Source organism: Megascapheus bottae, chromosome 30 (genome assembly GCF_031878675.1).
Source record: "Megascapheus bottae isolate mThoBot1 chromosome 30, mThoBot2.hap1, whole genome shotgun sequence".
Taxonomy (NCBI): Eukaryota; Metazoa; Chordata; class Mammalia; order Rodentia; family Geomyidae; genus Megascapheus; species Megascapheus bottae.
This window is the reverse complement of record NC_143538.1, coordinates 13,809,848-13,830,268: the sequence shown is the minus strand read 5'-3', so window position 1 is coordinate 13,830,268 and position 20,421 is coordinate 13,809,848. Positions and strand designations below refer to the sequence as shown.

At 43.5% G+C, this 20,421-nt stretch overlaps 1 protein-coding gene across 1 annotated transcript; it reads left to right on the top strand.

Moving 5' to 3' along the window:
• Positions 1-7,822: 7,822 nt before the first annotated feature.
• On the top strand, positions 7,823-19,675 carry Bnc1 (basonuclin zinc finger protein 1). Its single transcript, XM_090321617.1, has 4 exons — positions 7,823-7,940; positions 8,929-9,164; positions 10,952-12,807; positions 17,823-19,675. Exons 1-4 carry the CDS (start codon positions 7,823-7,825, stop codon positions 18,505-18,507), a joined length of 2,895 nt encoding a protein of 964 aa, XP_090177743.1. The 3' UTR covers positions 18,508-19,675.
• The last annotated feature ends 746 nt before the right edge of the window (positions 19,676-20,421 follow it).

Sequence of the window (20,421 nt, the reverse complement as noted above, 5' to 3'; positions counted from 1 at the left end):
AAGTTTAGGTTATAAAGGGGGTAAATGCCATATTTCTTTATACTTTTATATTTCTCTATTATTTATACTTTATATTTCTTTATACTTTAAAACAATATAAAGAAAGGCTAGGTTCCATTTATAAGGGAATTTTTGTGTGCTTGTTGTATGCTTTTTTCTCCCTTTGTGCGGTACTGAGGCTTCAATTCATGGCTCCTGCTAGGCAGACACTCATCACTTGAGTTATGCCCCAGACCATATTTTTATACTATTTTTTAAATCTTTAGCTTTCAGAACCAATCATTTTCAGGAAAAAAAAATGGCACAGATGTGCAATTGTTTTGGCATAGGATTTGTACTTTGATTTATAGACATCAAAAGAACAAGTCTTTTCCCCTCCACCCTCTTTGAACTAAGCAGCAACAACACTACAGGTATGTCACACATATACTTTTGCTCGCAGGTAGACTTAGCCTAACATCTGTCACCTGGAGATTCTCGCCTCTTATCTCTGCCATCCCTTTTCCACTCCCGAAGTTGACTTTGTCCTCTCCTTTCATCTCTTTGACATATAGATTCTGTCAAACCTCCCTTCCTGCCATTTTTACATTGCAAATTCTGACTGCCTGCTTTCTAATGCTTACCAACTCTCTCTTTAAATCATGACCAAATAAATAGTGTCTTCCTGTTCTGCAGAACCCTAATACTTCCGTAAACCCAGCAGAGAGATCTCTGATTGGCCATCTGGCCAGCTCAACCCCTGCCTTGGTTGCCATTCATAATTAGCTCTTACTCAAGACCCAAGAAAGGATCCATTGTTGTTTTTAATCTATAATTTTATAGAATTTTCCTTGTGATCTATCAGCCATTGTATAGCATGTTCCTCCATCTGGATTTTGATGATGGTTTCCTTGTGTTATCATCTCAATATTCCTCTAGCTCTTAAGTTGGGATCAATCAAGAGGTTTGCGCTTTTTGGGCAAGAAATACCAGCTGTGTGGTGATATGGATTCTTCTATCCAGTGGTAAATGACTGCGTTGTGGAATGGTGATATTCTTAGGTGTTGTGGAATGGTGATAGGCAATTTTTTTTAATTTTTTAATTCAATTTCAGTGAATATATTTGTGCCTCATCTAGGATTGATTATCCAGATACAAATTGTACAGAAAAAGGTGCTCATCTGATTCTTACCCTTTGCTTACCCAGCATTCAAAGTGATATCTTAGTTTCCTCTATTCACTAAGGTAGCTAATGAGTTTGTGTTTGTTTTTTTAGTGCATTTTGAATTCTTACATTTTAACGTGGTGAGTGACTGTACTTTTTGACAAATCATATTCTCTGCTTTGCTTTTCTTTGTTGTTGTTTTGTCAGTCCTGGGGCTTGAACTCAGTGCCTAGGCACTGTCCTTGGGCTTTCACGAGGCTAATGCTCTACCACTTGAGCCACAGCCCCATTCTGGCTTTTTCTGTTGTATATGATACTGAGGAATCAAACCTGGGGCTTTGTGCATGCTAGGCAAGCATTCTGCCAGTAGGCTACGCTTCTGTCCCTCTGCTCTTCTTAACTAACCTCATTGCCTGACCTTTCTTCCCACAGAGGCCATGGGACCCCCTTTAGTGCAAACACTAAAGGTTGCTCATTTTTCTATCTGTGCCAGACCCCCGACGACTCCCAATACATGATAGTAGCTTTTAAAACAAGCAAAACACTTTCTAAATAAACAGTTATCATTTTGTTAAACTATTAATGGAAGTGGTGGCATGGTACATTGATGAGTGGAACATCTGGTCTGTGTGTGTTTCTCCAGGTGGGCTTCGGTCCAGTGCTGTCAGCCGCAGATAAGCTGCCTCACAGAAAAGAACCTCATGAGTTTCCTTCTCACTCCTTCCTAGTTATCCTCCCGGTCCATCTGGAAAACGGTGATACTGTTTTCAAAACCCTAGTTGTACCTCTGTGGATTTGCACATGGGGGAAAATAATAGTAGAGAACTTAAGAAGTGAAGGAAGTTAGTGAGGGGGAAGGTAGGAAGAAAACAATCTGCTTCTAATAAGAGAAGTGGAAGTATAGAATGTTTGTAAGAGACAGAGCAGTTTCAAAGAGTTCCCACCTTTGAATGATTTTGTTTCCTGAGCCAGAAAAACTAGCTTCAGCCACAGAGGGAATGACAGCTTCACGGCAGGTAGAGAATCTAAGCTTTCTGCCTGCAGTGTAGGGTGGCCCAATTGCTTCTAAAGATGGCTTGAATTATAGGCGCTGATGGGCAGGTTTTGTTGTTGCTGTTGTTGTCGTCGTTGTTGTTTTTTAATAACAGGCTGAAGTTTTCCAGGACTCAAAACATACTAAGAGTGATTGTCTATATGTTTAAAAATACAACTTTGAAAACCCTAAAAGCTTTCTGGTCTAAAGCCTGGTGACTTGTAGAAAGTGGCTGTGGTTTGGCAGACTAGGTCTTTTGATTTCAACTTGGGGACTTTGTAATCCTTACTACTGAGAATCTGGCAGAGCCTTAGAACTTATAGTCAGGAGAGGAGGTCTCAGTAATCTCTGCTAATGAGCCGTTTTCCACTGGTTTCTCTGGGGTCATCTGCACTGTCAGTGAGAAGATTACTGCGTAAGCTAGGAACTGCATTTGGCTGCTAGTAAAAGTCTCCTAAATAATAGCAACAACTCTTCCTTCACAGCCATCCATCGGGCATGATGTTGGGATTGTCACATGGTCACTAGACAGCCTCTGGACTCTAGCCATAATATTCTTTTTACAAGAAGGGGGAATTGAGGGGTGGTGGAGAAAAAGGAATCCCAGTTCAGTCAGTGCCCATAAATGGGAGCATTCTTCAGTGGTCCATGTGACACTTTCTACTGTACACCTCTGTCTAGTACTTACTCACCTGGCCAACAGTGGGTGCTTGGGCTCTTTTACCCAAGCAGATTAGGAAAAAGAGGAGAAAGTGGGCATCTGTGACCACTCAGCAAGGCATGGATGTCTGATTTGTTTATTCTCTCAAGTACCATTGATGGAGGACGTGCCAGGTGTCAAGACCAGAACTCCTTGCTAGGTGTTGGTTTGAAGTATTGTTTCATTGCCTCTTTCAGGAATGATTTCATGTGGACCAACTTGGGGGTGGGTTAATCTTCCATATATTTTTGCAGCTTGTCTATGATGAATCAAGCCATTGGAGCCAAAGGACCTAATGTGGGAAAGATGGTAAAACAGTCTGACCGTGCTATAGGCTATTTGGTTTCTTCATCTTCTGTTTGTCCTCCTTGATATGACTGGCAGGCCTCTGAGATTGACAGGAATAGGTATCCAGCCTCCCTCAAAAGCAGAGGCTTAACTAAAAGCAAGACACACAATTGAGGCCAATCCTGGCATTTCCAAACCCCCAGATGTTAGAGGGAAGGGGCTCACCTTTCTCAGCTTTGCAACCAAAGATATCTTTTTAAGTAGAATATATTTGTTTTATGCCTTTTCAAAAAAAAAAAAGGCGGGGGGGCAGCTCATAGAACCAGGCATGTTGGCTCATGCCAATAATCCTAGCTACTCAGAAGGCTGAGATCTAAGGATCGCAGTTCAAAGCCAGCCTGGGCACTAAAAGACCATGAGACTCTTTTATCTCCAATTAACCACAGAAAACCGGAAGTGGCACTGTGGCTCAAGGGGAGGGTGGTAGCCTTGAGCTGAAGAGCTCAGGGACAATGCCCAGGCCCAGAATTCAAGCCCCACAACTGATGGGGGAAAAAAAAAAAAAGCTCATTGTTAGAACAAATCCAAAATCCTTGGTCTGATGCAGTGTCTTATTCACAGTGGTCGCTGTTGCTTCTCTGCCCCCTCATTTTCTACCATTAGCTTTACTAGCAATCCCTGAACACCTTTTCCTTGAAATACATAAATAGTGTCTGAATGAAATTTCTTCATCATGCAGAACTTTAACATCCTTATCTGAAAGAGTGCACGATAATGGCTAGCTGGAAAAGTTGTAGAGATTAAAGGATACTTCACTCAACACTGAATAATGGTACTCCAAGAACAAACACCCTGATTTGAAACCACCTTGATGGCATGGAGTTCCTTAGCTTCCTTGTCAATAAAACAGGAATGACAATGCCTATATCACGAGGTAGCTGTGAGGAAGAAATAAAATAGTACATATGCCCTGTGTAGCACCTCACATCCAGAGTATGTCATGAGGTGTCCCAGCTGTGTGGCCTTGGGGAAGTTATAAGCCTTCCTGTTAGACACAAGAGCCTTCCCATCTCTAAGGGCAGTGTCCAGTGATGATGAAAATATTCTTTATCTACACTGTCCCATATCATACCCAATCAGGGCACTCAAAATGTGGTTGCTGTGACTTAGAAACTGATTTTGAAATGTTCGTTTTAATTAATTCACATTTAGATAGCCATATGTGACTAGTGCACTAGATCAGTGCAGAACTGAGAATCTTAAGCCTGAAGAGCTCTTTGTCTGGATGCAGCTCAACTTCAGGTGCTCTCAGGGAGTCAATACTGCAAATCGGGGAAGTTTCGCTTGTTCTTCTAGCTGGTCCCCCAAGAATTTGCCCCTGAATTTATCATCTTCAATGATAATGAAAACATCTGTACAAGACCACTTGGAAGCACTTTTTATTCCTGAGGTCAGTAATTCAAACTCCACCTGAGGCCTTTCTTGTCCAGAGCTGCGTATTTCTTCATCTGTCCCACAGTGGCCAAGCCAGCCAGGCACGGTCAGAATTCAGCCCAGCTTCTCTTACGTTGTCCCACAGAAGTCACTGCCCTGAAGGTAGACCCAGGTTGTCTGGGAAGTGAAATAACCCCCTCCAAGCTGCTTAAAGACCCAGTCACAACTTTCCATACAGCAGGTAACTGGATCGATCACCTCTTAGGGGTGTCAGTGCCTTTGATATGAATGAATGAGCAAATGACTGTTGGAAAAAAGCAAACCAGAATTTCAAGTGTTGATTTGTATCACATCAAACTGACTAATAACAATTCCAGAAGTGGTCTGATTATGGCAAGTGCATAAAAAGCAATAATCACATCTTGATGAGTTCAGAATGTTGTAAACATCTGCTTTATGTTTCCGAAGAATGGAACAGTATTAAGATTCCAAAGGAAAGGATATAAATTTTAAGAGGTTCCATTTTGATTTACATGAGTAGTTTCGTCCTGTAATTAGAATTTTAGTTTGATTTCATTTGAGAAGTTTTAATTTATCTTTAGGTAATTTATCTTCAGATAATTTTACAACATCATGGAATTCTGAGATGGGTGGAAAAATTCAAGGATCTTAATATTGGAAGTTTTCTTAGACATTGTAATTAGGTTTTTAGCTCATAAATAATTCCTCTAAGATTTATTTCCATAGATGTTTAATGAGCTTTATTCAAGTGGGTTCATGTAGAATCAAATGAACATTTCTTACAAATCATCAGTCATACATTGGAACTAGAGATGGAATTGTAAACACTTTTGTCCCCAAACTGCTAACACTGAAGGAATAGACAAGGCAGGTCAGTCCTCTGCTGCGGGTATTTGGCAATGTCTAGACATATTTTAGATTGTCATTCCCCCACACACTTGGAGAGTGGGGTAGAATTGACATACAGTGGCGAGAAGGCATTCTCACTAGAACATCTAGTCAGTAGTGACAGAAAGTAAATTTCAGTCTGCTATTATCTATCCACTCTTCCCTCCTCTCCCAATCACTAATCTACTTCAAATTCATCTCCTCCTCATGTGTGTGCAATGAATCATAAAGACTGGCTTTTTGTACCTGGCTTCTTTTATTTAGCATATTCTCAAATGCGTCCATCTTGTAATAGTACATCTCAGTTCTTCATTCAAATGGCAAATAGGATTTCACTGTGTGAATAGTCCACATTTTTCTTATTCATCAGTTGATGAATATTAGGGTTGTTTTTCACTTTGGGCTGTTGCAAACAGTGCTGACATGATCAATTTTTGGATGGATGTTGGTTGTCAATTCTCTGGGCTCTGATGGTCACACAGTAACTCTCCATTTGATTTTGAGGAGCTACTGGACTGTTCTCCAAACTGGCCACTATAATCACATCAGCCATGGGTTTTTTTAATGGAGATTGGTTATGCACTCTTTATAGTGGCCTTCCCAAATCCTTGGCTGGATTCTTCCTTCCATGGCCTCACATTCCCCGAACTAGCAGGTAACCAGTCTAAGCCCATAAGTGTAAGGCTTTTTCTCCAAACACACATTCTCTTCAGTTTCCAGGCTCTTATTGAATCACACAGATTTTACCCAGAGGCTCTTCCAAGGATCTCACTGACAGAACTATTCTGAGGCTTTTCTCTTTAATAATAGATTATATTCTTCAGACCCTTATGTCCTTTTGAGAAACTCATCTTTAAAAATATATCTGGGTGGTGGGGAGGTGAGCTTGGATTTTGGCCTAGTGGTAGAGTGCTTACCTAGCATGTACAAAGACCTGGGTTCTACTCCTCGATACCACGTACATTAAAAAAGCTGGAAGTGGTGCTGTGGCTCAAATGGCAAAGCTTCAGCTTTGAGAAAGCCCAAGGACAGCATTCAGGCTCTGAATTCAAGCCTCATGACTGGCAAAAAAAATAAAATAAAATGATATATATATTACATTATATATATATATATTGTATATATATATATCTGAAGCTCTTTTTCCCTAACAGAACTTCATTGGATACAAACATGTTTTCTGTTTCACCTATTGTGTGTGTGTGTGTGTGTGTGTGTGTGTGTGTGTGTGTGTGTGTGTGTGTGGAGAGAGAGCGAGAGAGACAGACTGGAGTTTAAACTCACATTTACTAGGCAGATGCTCTAGGTAATATGACCCACATATCATCTGTTTTTTGGCCTACTTATTTTTGGATAAGCTCTCAGGCTAACCTAGACCTTGGTCGTTCAATTCATGCCTCCCAAGCAGCTTGGATGACATGTACACAAAACCACACCTAACGTTTAAGTTGAAAATGGGTTTTCCTTTTTACCCACAGTGGACTCAAACCTAAATGCTCCCAAGCTGTGCCTCCCAAATGGCTGGGACTATAGGTATAGCTGCTGCTCAGCCTCATCTATAGTTGGGAACATTAAACACACAAAAGCACCCACCTCCTAAACACACTATTATAGCATACAATTATGGCATCTCTGCAGGACTTATCCAACCTGTCTATCTCTGACCGTCACACAGAGCTTATCCGTTGTGTACCTCTGAATGTCACCCAGTCCTGTGAGTGGGGCCAGGGAAGCATCCACAGCGTAGCTGGCCATTATGTGTTCTCAAGTCTGTTCCTCCTCGGCCTCTAACACAACTTGGGATATGAAGTAATAAATTCCATATATGAACTACTCTTGATTCAGATTCTTCTCTCCTTTATTTGTTACAAGATATTCTTTGCACACCTTTCAGACTTGCTTCTTGTCAGCGTAAGGATGCAATGGAAATGTGACTGTTGACTTTTTCTACATGCTTAATAGCAGAGCAGAATAATTTCTTCTAAACCAAACTTTATGGAAGCCAGGGTGGTTAGCCAGGTGTGGTGGTACATACCTGCAATCCCTGCATTTGTGAGGCCAGGGCAGGAAGAGGTAATGAATTCAAGGCCAACCTGGCATGCATAACAAGACCTTGTCTCAAATGAAAAATAAAAGAAGAAAAATAATTCGTGATGTCTTTTGCCCATTCTGCATGCCAAATATTTATATAAGATATTCACCGTCCCCCAGGTATACCTTAGTCCTAGCACTAGCTAAGTGAATGGAGGAATTTATTTTTGTTTCATAAATGTAATGTGTGTTGCACACAGCACTTACACTGCACACACACTGCATGTGTTTTCTTTTGCAGGCTATCGGCTGTACCCTGAACTGTACTTGCCAAAGCTTCAAACCTGGAAAAATAAACAACCGTCAGTGTCAGCAGTGCAGACATGGATGGGTGGCTCATGGTAATGTTATTTTTTCTCCATTCTTGACCTGTAGTGTCCTCTTAATAACCTGCAGCTATTTGGGAGCTGTTTTAGTTTTGAAGTGTGACAGCTCACTAGTAAGTTTCTGCAGTATGCCAGTCTAACAGCGACAAGTGTTTTCTGAAATTGAACTCTTAAGCAGTATCGTAACCCAATTCTAAAAATGTAGAAACTGAAAAAAATAAAATAAAGATGTAGAAACTGGTACTTTGATGCTAGAAGGAAGTCTGTGCTAATAAGTAGTCTGTAGGGTTCTTTTTAGCTTCTGTGTGTTCCAATAAATATTTTATTATAAGTACATCCCTATTCCTTGTGAATTTGTGGTTTATATCTGGGTCTCCTTACGTTTCAACTTTGATGACATGACATGACACTAGCCACTTGCAGCCTCCAAGTACTTGAAATATGGCTAGTGTCACTGAAGAATGGGATTTATAGTTAAAATTAATTTAGTTTTAATTTAATCTAAATTTTAATAGCTATGTGTGACTGGTAACTGTCACACTGAACAGCTTGGGTTTAGGGTGATTAATTGTCAAGCCCCACAGCTAGAATGCTGCAGATCAGGGCTCAGACACAGCTTGCTCCTGTTCCCAAACTCAGGCTCCTCACCTCCAGACCCCACTTCCTGATTGTTCATTCTCTTGAATATGCATGAGCACATACTGCCGCTTTGCTACTCCCTCCCCTCCCATCCCTTCTCTGTTTGTGATGATTTCGCCCCTTGGAGCTGCACAAGAAAGGAAAGTCTTGAGCCAGTTTTACGTTAGCAGTTCCTTTGAATAACTTGAAGACTGAGAGCTGCCAGGGTTATTGGTCCTTTATATGTTTGTGCTTTTATGTTTAGTTTTATTTCATTTTCTGTTGGAATAGATCAATGAGAATTTGTCCTAGCCTACTTTCTATGCAGTATTTCTCCTAAAGTTAAAAACTTTTTGAACCAGTGTTGCTTTAACTTCATTTTCAGCTCTAAGTAAGCTGAGGATTCCCCCCATGTATCCAGCGAGCCAGGTGGAGATTGTCCAGTCCAATGTGGTGTTTGACATCAGCAGCCTCATGCTCTACGGGACCCAGGCCATCCCTATTCGCCTCAAGATCCTCCTGGACCGGCTCTTCAGCGTGTTGAAGCAGGAAGAGGTTCTCCAGATCCTCCATGCCTTAGACTGGACCCTTCAGGATTACATCCGGGGATACGTGCTACAGGTACCTCAGCCAATGCCCATGTCACATGTAACCCACTGTCCTACCGGAGACTGGTCATCAACAGCCGTCCTTTCGTTTCATAGTTTTCCTTATAACGTAAGCCCTTACCTCACATTCTGGGAGGAGTTCCTTGCTTTTTCCACGATCTCTGTGATACTTGGGGCTGTGGGAACAGGGGTGGGTTTCATACGCAAGCAGCTTCTTCTATAGTGACCCATTCACCCCAAGCTGGGTGCGGTGATCTACCTACTCAGAAGGCTGAGATCTAGGAGATCATGATTCCAAACGAGCCTAGGCAAAAAAATTCGTGAGACAACATCTCTACAGTAAAAGTTGAACATGGTGTCACCTGGCTGTCCTCCTAGCTGTTGTGGGAAGCAACATTCGGAAGTTTACAGTCCAGGCTGGGCTGAGCATAATTTCAAGACATTTTTCCAAAAGTACTAAAGTAAGAATAATTAAGGGTCTAAGTTGTAAAGTACCTATCTAGCTAGCAGAAGGCCCTGAGTTCAAACCCAACATGGCCAAAAAGAATTTTTTTTAAAAAAGAGAGAGAAAGGATCTTGATGATTGTCATCCACTAGTATGTGGTAGATAAAGAATTTGAATCCACTTCTGCCTAACTCCAAAGCCCATAATCTTTCCCTGGAAATATTTTTGCTCACTGCTAGTGCAGGACCCCCAGCAGTCTAGAAAGAGCTATTTATGTGGAGTAGCATTGTGAACTTACATTATGACGTAGATCAATATTTAATGATCCTAATAATCTTGCTTTCTAGTGTTAGGATTAAAAATATGGAATCAATTACCTTGAACCTCTAGTGCATGAAAAATTTATGATGTTACATTCCTCATCATCTTCAAAACTCTTACGTGCACTGTGAAAAATCTCAGTAGGCCATCAAATACATGTTCTATGATAAAATATTTATTGTAGTTTTGGGAAAAGTTAGGCCTTGCTAGAGTTTGAAAGATCTCCAACACTCCAGTGTAATTACAGCTCTGCTTAGTGAGCATGGGCAGTAGATCAATACAGGTTCATTTGTTTTCTGATGGTAGATGATTAAACTGGCAACAAATGAATACTTGAGCTATATCTAGATCTGGATTGCTTCATTTGTACTTGTTAGATAAAGAAATTATTCTTGTTCAAATGATATATATTTTAATTTTAGTAGAGGAAATTACTATGCCTAGTACATGACAACAAATATTTTAAATAAGGTGAAAAATAATCACCAAATTTCCCTGACTTGGGCTTGAATAATATAATTTTATTTCTCTCCTCTGGACCAATTATAGGGCCCCTGCTTATATTTATGCAGTTTAGGCTCTGCATAAAATTTTGTCACTGAGCCTTAAATTTATTTTTGATTTCAGAATAATCAAAACCAGGGGGCCGGGAGTTTGGCCTAGTGGTAGAGTGCTTGCCTCGCATGCACGAAGACCCAGGTTCGATTCCTGGGCACCACATACATAGAAGAAAAAAAAACAGAAGTGGTGCTGAGGCTCAAGTGGTAGAGCTCTAGCCTTGAGAAAGTTCAAGGACAATGCTCAGGCCCTGAGCTCAAGCCCAGGACTGGCAATTAAATTTTAAAAAATAAAATAAAAATTTCTGGCCTAGAAGTGTGGGGGTGAGCATAAAGTATAAACGCATGTTCTCCCAGAGAAAGCGTCTTTCTGGTGCACGCAGTGGTGCTCCATAGTCTAACAGAAGCCCTGATCAAAGGGCAACTTTCCTGGAGAAAGAGTAGTAACTTGACCATACCATTTGGGTTTGGGTTTAGGATGCATCTGGGAAGGTGCTGGATCACTGGAGCATCATGACCAGTGAAGAAGAAGTGGCCACTTTGCAGCAGTTCCTCCGTTTTGGTGAGACCAAGTCCATAGTGGAGCTCATGGCAGTCCAGGAGAAAGAAGAACAGCCTGCCATCGCACCACCGTCCACAGCAAATGTGGACATCAGGGCTTTCATCGAGAGCTATAGTCCCAGGGGCTCGAGCCTCCCCACTCCTGGGGACAAAGGGAGCCCCAGCAGTCTGCACCCTTTTGAGAACCTCATCAACAACGTGACTTTCATGCTGCCTTTCCAGTTATTCAGCCCTCTGCCTCCTGCCCTGATAGGGTCATTGCCTGAGCAGTACATGTTGGAGCAGAGTCAGGACCAAAGCCAGGACCCCAAACAGGGAATCCATGGGCCCTTCTCTGATAGTAGCTTCTTAACTTCTGCACCATTTCAAGTTGAAAAAGAGCAGTGTCTAAACTGTCCGGATGCTGTTACTCAAAAAGAAGACAATGCCCATTTAAGTGACTCCAGCTCATACAGCATTGCCACTAAGCTTGAAAGGACACAGCTATCCCCTGAGGCCAATGTGAAGGCCGAGAGGAGCAGCCTGAGCACAAAGAAAGGCCGGGTGTTCTGCACAGCATGTGAGAAGACTTTCTACGATAAAGGCACCCTCAAAATCCACTACAATGCCGTCCACCTGAAGATCAAGCACAAGTGTACCATCGAAGGGTGCAACATGGTATTCAGCTCTCTGAGGAGCCGGAACCGCCACAGCGCCAACCCCAATCCTCGGCTGCACATGCCAATGAACAGAAATAACCGGGACAAGGATCTCAGGAACAGCCTGAACCTGGCAAGCTCTGAAAACTACAAACGCCCAGGTTTTCCAGGGATTTCTCCAGACTGTGGACCTCTCCCCAGCTACCCTGGTTCTGGGGAGGATTCCAAAGGCCATCTGGCCTTCTCAAGTGTTGAGCAAAACGGAGTGCTCTTTCCTAATCTAAAAACAGTCCAGCCAGTCCTTCCTTTTTACCGCAGCCCAGCCACTCCTGCTGAGCTGGCAAATACCCCTGGGACGCTGCCTTCTCTCCCTCTGTTGTCCTCTTCCATCCCAGAACAGCTGGTTTCCAATGAGATGCAACTGGATATGCTTCCCAAGAAGAAATCTCGGAAGTCTAGTATGCCAATTAAAATAGAGAAAGAAGCTGTGGAAGTGGATCAGGAGAAGAGACCCCTCAGCTCTGATGAAGACACCCCCCTGCAGGTGGTCAGTGAAGACGAGCCCGAGGCCTGCAGTCCCCAGTCAGACAGAGCAGCTGAGGAGCAGCACACACAGTCAGGAGGCTTGGGGAAGTCTCTCCCTCCAGGAGAGAGGCCCTGCAGTCTCGAATCAGTGACAGAGACCCACGGAACCATCAGCCAAACTGTTGAGCAAGCCACACGCAACTCAGAGAGGGAGGCTGAGCCGAAGCTAACATTGGCCACGGTGCCGAGGGAGGTAGAGGATGGCAGCCAAGAATACCGCTTCACACCGGGAGTGGAATCCCGTGTTCCTTTCCCTGACTACATGGAGCTTCAGCAGCATCTGCTGACCGGGGGACTCCTCAGTGCCTTGTCTAACAGAGCCATGGCTTTTCCCTGTCTGGAAAATTCCAAAGAGCTAGATCACCTGAGTCAGCACACACTAGTGAGGCAGAAGGAAGAAGATCGCCTTCAGTGTGACATCTGCAAGAAAACCTTTAAGAACGCTTGCAGCTTGAAAGTGCATCTCAAGAACATGCATGCCAAAGACATGCACACCTGCACAGTGGAGGGCTGCCATGCCACCTTCCCATCCCGCAGGAGCAGAGACAGGTAAGTGCCACTGGCAACCCTTCCTGGAAAGATAGAGGTCCTTAAACCATAACCTGCATCAGAGTTGTCTAGAAGGCTGTAAAAACATGGACTGCTGGGCCCTAATCCCAGACTTCTGTTCCAGTAGATCACTGGGCAGAGGGAGAGCAAATGTTGTATATCTTTCAAATTCCCAAGAGTTGACATTGCTCTGGAGAAATATTCAATTTCAAAAATCGAAAGCCAGGTGCCATTGGTTCACATCTGTAATCCTAGGTACTCGTGAAGCTGAGATCTGAGGATCTGATCAGGGAGAGAAGTCTGTGAGGCTCATATACATTTCACCACCAAAGTGAGCTACAGCTCAAATGGGTAGAACACATTACCTATGGGGAAATGCCTAGGCCCTATCGCTACGGGCACCGAATAAAGACAAAACAACAACAACAACAACATTTGGCTGCAAAACCTTCCCTCAAATAGTGTGAAGACACTTGAAATTTTCCCTGTGGGTTTTATGTATATTTGGTACAGAAATATTGATGATATTTCATAGATGCATTATTCTGCCTTTCTGAAGTCAGAGAAAAGCCAGATTTAGATACCCCTCTGGCTCCTGGGGTGGGAGAAAAGAGCACACACTTGTGGGACATACCAAGCACACACAAACTATTTTAGAGCATGCACTTGTGGAACACGCCAAGCACACGCAGACTGTTTACAGAATGCACATTTGTGGAACACACTTCATCCCTCGGGGGGCACAACAGTGTGCTTTTCTTCATAGTCTTGGGGTACTAACGATTGTTTCGGTCACCCTTCTCCCCAACCAGAACAGGCATACCAAAAGATGACCCAGGAGGCCTAAGGCAAGGATCAGATATCTGATTAAATGCAATATGATAAATGCTAAATGGCTCACAGAGTGTTCAAATGCTACATTTGCTCAAACAAGTTTGACTTGAAGCAATCCAACACCATCACTGGCTTAGTCCAAATTGTACTGCCTAATTTGTTAAGAGGGTGAAAATGTACAGACACCCACACACATTCCTGGATAGGCTCGTAAGAACACACTCATTGTCTTCAGTACAGGGGGTAGAACACAGGATATATTACTTAGAATTCCTGTTTCTGTTGCTGAGATGTTAAAGCAAACCACTAGTGTGCCCTAATTAGTGAGCCAGGAGTGTTTGCCCATGAGTAAGCTGTAGTTGTGAACAGGTGGTCAGATCATGTAGATTATCCTTCATGTTTATAGCCCTGTTCTAAATTATATCACATACTGGATGGAAGATAGGTTTTCATTTGATACTTATTTTTCCATATATTCAATGTGTTCTCATGTTCTGACCCATTGGAAATGTGTCCTTCTCCTGTAACAGAAAGGAATCTTGTATTACAAAGTTAAAACTATGAATTCCTGCAGTCTCAAACTTGGAGTGCATTTCACCTAGGATCTCTGATGAAAGGGACATTATTTTAAGCAAGGGACATCATCATGGCAGACTTTGTGGACAAGCCCAGACCCACTGCCACTCCTCTGAGACCCACTATTCCCCATACTCTGAGGCTGCATGACTGTCAGGACAGCGGTCACTTCCTTGTCACCATGCCTGTCAACAGCAGTTCCTAGCCCCTGTCAGGAAGAATTGGGACAGCACCTCGGGTGCTTATTTAGCCAGCAAACATACTTGTTTGTTGTAAGGATCTTCTCTTATTTGCTGGGCTATAGTTACTGCCTGCAGAAGCCGTTGGTGTATAGCAGAGAAGGCAGATGAGTTCAACTGTGGATGAATAGGATATGACAGTAGGGGAAGGTTACCATACAGGCTGCTGTGGACCCATGGAACAGCGTGACCTAGACCCCTTGAGAGGATAGGGAGGCTTCCTGGAAGAAAGGCCCCTCTAAAACAGCCGTGTTCAGGTGTTTGGGTCTCACAGCCCTTTTAACAAACACTTAACTAAGGACCCTTCTCTGCCAGTGTGTGGCAGCAGTCTGTAGTCCTGGCCGCTTGAGAAGTAGAGATCGGAGGATCACAGTTCTATGCCAGCCCAGGCAGCCCAGTTCAGGAGATTCCACCTCTGTGCCAGGACGGGGGGGGGGGGGGGGGGCAGTGTCGATCATCCCAATTTTGGGGGAAGCACAACGGACATGGCACAGCATACCTGTCCCAGCTATGTGGGACATACAAATAGGAGGATCGCTGTCCAGACCAGCTAGGGCATAAAATGAGACTTTAATGTAAAAAGGACTGGGGCCATAGCTCAAGTGGTAGAGCACCTACCTAGAGGGCCTGAGGACCTGAGTTCAACTGAGAACTGACAACAAAACTTTCTAAGCCATTCTTTATTTTTTTTTTTTATTGTGGGTCATGGGGCTTGAACTCTGGGCCTGGGCCTGTCTCTGAGCTCTTCAACTCAACCCTACCCCTTGAGCCACAGCCCCACAGCCCCACTTCCTGCATCTAAGTGATTCTTATCAATATTTACCATACTAGAAACTGAAAAATTATCATAATCACTTCAAATAAGAATGTAAATATTGCCGGGTACGGTAGCTCAAGCCTGTAATCCTAGCTACTTAGGAGGCTGAGATCTGAGGATTGTAGGACGTAGGGCTGGGGCTCCAGGAAGGGTGGTAATCTTGAGCTGAAGAGTCTGGGCCCAGAGTTCAAGGCCCCCGAGTGACAAAAATAAAAAAGAATGCAAATATTCTGTGCCAGTGTACCATTTTGAGAGAGGGACCAAAAAGTTAATGAGATAGGTAGCTTGTTTTGTATGTTTATAGATCTCTCTAATATCTGATTTTACTAGAAGGTTGGATTCTCTGCTTTTTCATCCAACCTGTTGCAGTACTGTATCTGTAACACCTAGAAAACTCCACTGTATACACACATGAGAGAATGAGAATTAAAAGGCAAATAAGGTGTTGATATTATGGACTCCTGAGTTCCAGAGCCTCCCAAAGTGTCTCAGGACCACTGGGCTCACTTGGGCCAAATTTGGAGAATGCAGAATGGAAGGGAATGTTAGGGATTTCAGTGAGGATAAGGGTGTGGGTCCAGATCTGCAATCCTGGAGGAAAAAGCTCTAGCATGTGGTTTCTGCAGTTCCTGAAGGTGCTTACTGGTCCTAGGGACTTAGCATGTTAGAAGTGCATCTGTCCTTCTGAGGTGTCGGAAGCAGGAGAGGAACACACAAGTTAGCTCTTGGCATTTGTGGGATATTCAGGAGCTGGGCACAGGGCCCAGAGATTTGCATTGTCACAGCAGAGACTTTCCTGTGCCTGTTCAGGAATGCCTGATTCCTTTAGCTACTTGTATGCATTCGAACCAATATTTCATGCTAATGGCTGGTTTTCTGCCGACACATACCAGCTCCCCAACCTGGAGCACTTACCTCATCACAGGGAAGAGCTACGGTTAGAAAAGTGGGTGATCGGGCCAGGAGTTTGGCCTAGTGGTTAAAGTGCTTGCCTAGCATGCATGAAGACCCGGGTTCGATTCCTCGGTACCACATACATAAGAAAAAAAGCCGGAAGTGGTGCTGAGGCTCAAGTGGTAGAGCTCTAGCCTTGAGAAAGTCCAAGGACAGTGCTCAGGCCCTGAGCTCAAGCCCAGGACTGGCAAAAAAAAAAAAAAGAAAAGTGGGTGATCTAGAAGAATAATTCTGGTTATGTTCAGAGAAGTGGGATAGGGGATAAAAAAAAACCTGCATAATGTATTTTATGTTTTTTTATAAAATATGATAGAGCCTCCTGTGAAATTTGCAAGAGAAAATGGAAATCTTAATAATTTTGGTGAGGTATTTTCCCCAATTTGACCCTGATGAACAATTGTGATCTTTATTCAGGGGACATTTTCTCCATTTTGGATCATTTTTCTGTCCTCTTTAAGGGTACCCTTTGGCTGGTATCTACTTGTAATCCCAGCTGTATGGGAGGCACGGAAGGGTATCAGAATCCTAGGCCAGGCCAAGCAAGACAGCATGGGACCTTATCTGAAGAATAACTTACACAAAGGACTGGGAGCTGCTCAGGAGGTAGAGCAGCACAAGGCTCTGAGTTCAAATCCAGGTGCTGACAAAGACACTGACACCCTTTGATTGGGGTTGGTTTTTTTCTCATCAGAACCTGGAAAGGTTCCTGAGTGAGAACAGAATTGATTTAGAAGTTATGTCCGAATGGTAACATATGACTAAAAGCTGTGTCGTAATGGATGTTCATTATCTGCCCCATGAGAGGAAGCACCGGGTACTAGATTGGTGGTGTGCTGACACTGCTGTGATTGCAAAGCACACAAACACATACCACAGAGTACACAAACAGCATACCACGCAGATACAGGCGCACACACACACACACACACACACACACACGTGTGCATTCTCACACATGCATGCACATACCCAAATACACACATACACACTCACTTCTACCTGCAAAACTTACGGGATGCAGCATATAAGGCTCCAGACCAGCACCATCTGCTAGAAAGAAGATATTACTAATGTAGAAAATGCTTAATATTTTAATAGCCACCTTGAAAAGCTATAAAGAAATGAAGTAAGTTTTAATAACATGCAATTTAACGTTGTCATTTAGTGTATGACATCTGCCACTCTTCAGGTGCTCAGTAGCCATGTTAGACCCCGCAAGTGAGCAGGAGGCTATTTGTTTTTGTTTTTTTCTGGTTTCATTAAAATTAAGCCCTCTGCTTAATGGTTTGTTACTAGACTTCCTAGGATGACCCGGTTCCAGTTAAACTGGCCAAATTGAAATAGTCTAGCTGTCTTCTCATAGAAAAGTTCCCGGGAGTGAGCATGTCAAACAGATGATGGAAATGGAAGCCTCGGGCTGTTGGATTTCCCTGTGAGGGCTGTGAATAGCCAGGAGTCCAGGTCTGCTGACCCCACAGTACCTCCTGCAGGCCTGAACCCTCTGTCACACCCATTCCACACTGCCTTCTCCACTCAGAAAGATGCCTTTGAGACTTCCACCCAACTCGTTGCTAATCATCTTCTCACTCTTGTAGACACAGTTCAAACCTACACCTACACCAAAAAGTGTTGAACCCAGAGGCATTGGAGAGCAGCGAAGACCACTTCCGTGCCACCTATCTCCTGAAAGACGTGGCCAAGGAGGCCTACCAGGACGCGGCTCTCACGCAGCGTGGCTCCCAGACGTCTGTCATCTTCAAGGGCTCAAGCCGAATAGACAATCTGGTTTACCCAGTGAGCCAGGTACACAGTACCAGCCTGGCGAGCTACCCCCCTGGCCACCCCAGTGAGGGCGCCATCCTGGATTTGAGCACTACCTCCAGCACAAAGTCGGAAAGCAGCAGCCCCTCCTCCTGGGATTCTGACGGGATGAGCGAGGAAGGCCAGGTGCTTATGGAGGACAGCGACGGGAACTGTGAAGGACCCAGCCTCGTCCCCGGGACCGATGAATACCCGCTCTGTGTCCTGATGGAGAAAGCTGACCAGAGCCTGGCCAGCCTGCCCTCTGGGTTGTCCATAACCTGTCACCTCTGCCAAAAGACGTACAGCAACAAGGGGACCTTCAGGGCCCACTACAAAACCGTGCACCTCCGCCAGCTCCACAAGTGCAAAGTGCCAGGCTGCAACACCATGTTTTCTTCTGTTCGCAGTCGAAACAGACACAGCCAGAACCCCAACCTTCATAAGAGCCTGGCCTCATCTCCAAGTCACCTCCAGTAATACAAAGACAGAGCAAAAGCTTTGAAAGGCTTGTCATAGTGCAGGCATAAGATAGTCCAAAGAGTCTCATACCATTTCAAGTTAAACTGGCATAAAGATTTGATCTGACTGTACAGTTCCCTACAGCAGGATGAGTGGAAGACAAGCCTGTGGGAAGGTGACCTTGGAGGTAGTCCTTCTAGTATTTTCTTAGCACAAGAGTGTTTCCACAGACACATGGAGATGCCATATTCCCCGGATTTGTTTACATGTTTCCTAGAGTGCTCCAGGTCTACAGATTGACAGTGGGGACCCAGGACCTGGGCAGCTTCAAGAAAAGCCTTTCACTGTTGAGCGTCCTTACTGGAGAAGTGTCCTAAGAGTATTGTCGTGGGTAAAACACGAAGATCCCTTGTTTAACGACCAAAAATGCAGGCATGAGTTTAGGAAAAGGACTTTCAGGGACCATGTCTCTATTTGGAGTAGAAGATGGCTTCCTCGCTATCCAAGAAGGTCTCATCAGTTACTCCAGAGAGCTCTCCCAGGAGCACGGCAGCCTCTGATACATTCCTTAATTCTTGATCTGTAACAAACATGTAAGAAATAGGGGAAGTCTTTTCATGCACTTAACTTCTCTTCAGTTTAATGTATAACGGTGTTGATCATACTTGTGTTTGTTATGAAAGTAATGGCGAGATTGTGGACATGTCCGATGTCACCTCTGGATTTCTGCTGAAAAGCAGAATGAATGACAACTTTTACTTCAGAGCCGCTGTTCACTGTCACTTGACAAGCTTCTGAGTCTGTCCGTCTTGAGGCCCTGGGGAATGAATGCAAGCATGCATCCAGTGTACGTTTTCCACCAAAGCATTTAGAGAATGTGCTTCTGGCGGAGGTTGTGTGTCTTCAGTATCACTGGCTCCCTGTCTTCACCCTTTTATAAATGTATACAGTTAGGAGGAGTCTGAAATTTATTTGGTAGAAAAGTAGGACATTATTGTCATACTGTATGTCTTAATATTTAACTTATTCTGAAATGTATTCCACTCTGTCATACATGTTTGCCACTGCAGAAAGAAAGTCTTGTCTGCCCATGGACTGGGACCATCTTCTGGATTTCAGCATTCATATTCCTCTAAAAGTCTGCGAAGGTTAAAAAGAAATTGATTTTTGTATTCAGAATTCGAGTTGTCTTTTAAACTCTTGTTGACATGATTTAAAAAAATTCTTAAAGACAAAGATTGGAGGCATTATTCCTGGACTAAAGGTGGAAAAGGTCAACAACTGCTATCAATTATTTCAGTTTTTTTAATTTTAATAAATGTGACCACTTAAAACAGCTCTGCTTAAAGCAAGGTGTATCTTTCAACTGTTTTGTTATCCAGATGTGTAATATTCAAGTTCCCCTCAATGGAAAATTTTGTATTCAGATATTTTCTATGATTTAATAAAAATATATGTCACGGCTGAGAGTTTGGCCTAGTGGTTAAAGTGCTTGCCTAGCATGCATGAAGACCTGGGTTCAATTCCTCACTACCACATACATAGAAAAAAGCTGGAAATGGTGCTGAGGCTCAAGTGGTAGAGCTCTAGCCTTGAGAAAGTCCAAGGACAGTGCTCAGGCCCAGAGCTCAAGCCCAGGACTGGCAAAAAAAAAAATATATATATATATGTCACATTTTTGTTTAATAGGCAAATATTAGGGGCCGGGAGTTTGGCCTAGTGGTAGAGTGCTTGCCTAGCATGCACGAAGACCCGGGTTCAATTCCTTGGTACCACATACATAGAAAAAAGCCAGAAGTGGGGCTGAAGCTTAAGTGGTAGAGCTCTGGCCTTGAGAAAGTCCAAGGACAGTGCTCAGGCCCTGAGCTCAAGCCCAGGACTGGCAAAAAAAAAAGGCAAATATTAGTAAGAATGGTTTTTGTTGTATGGGTT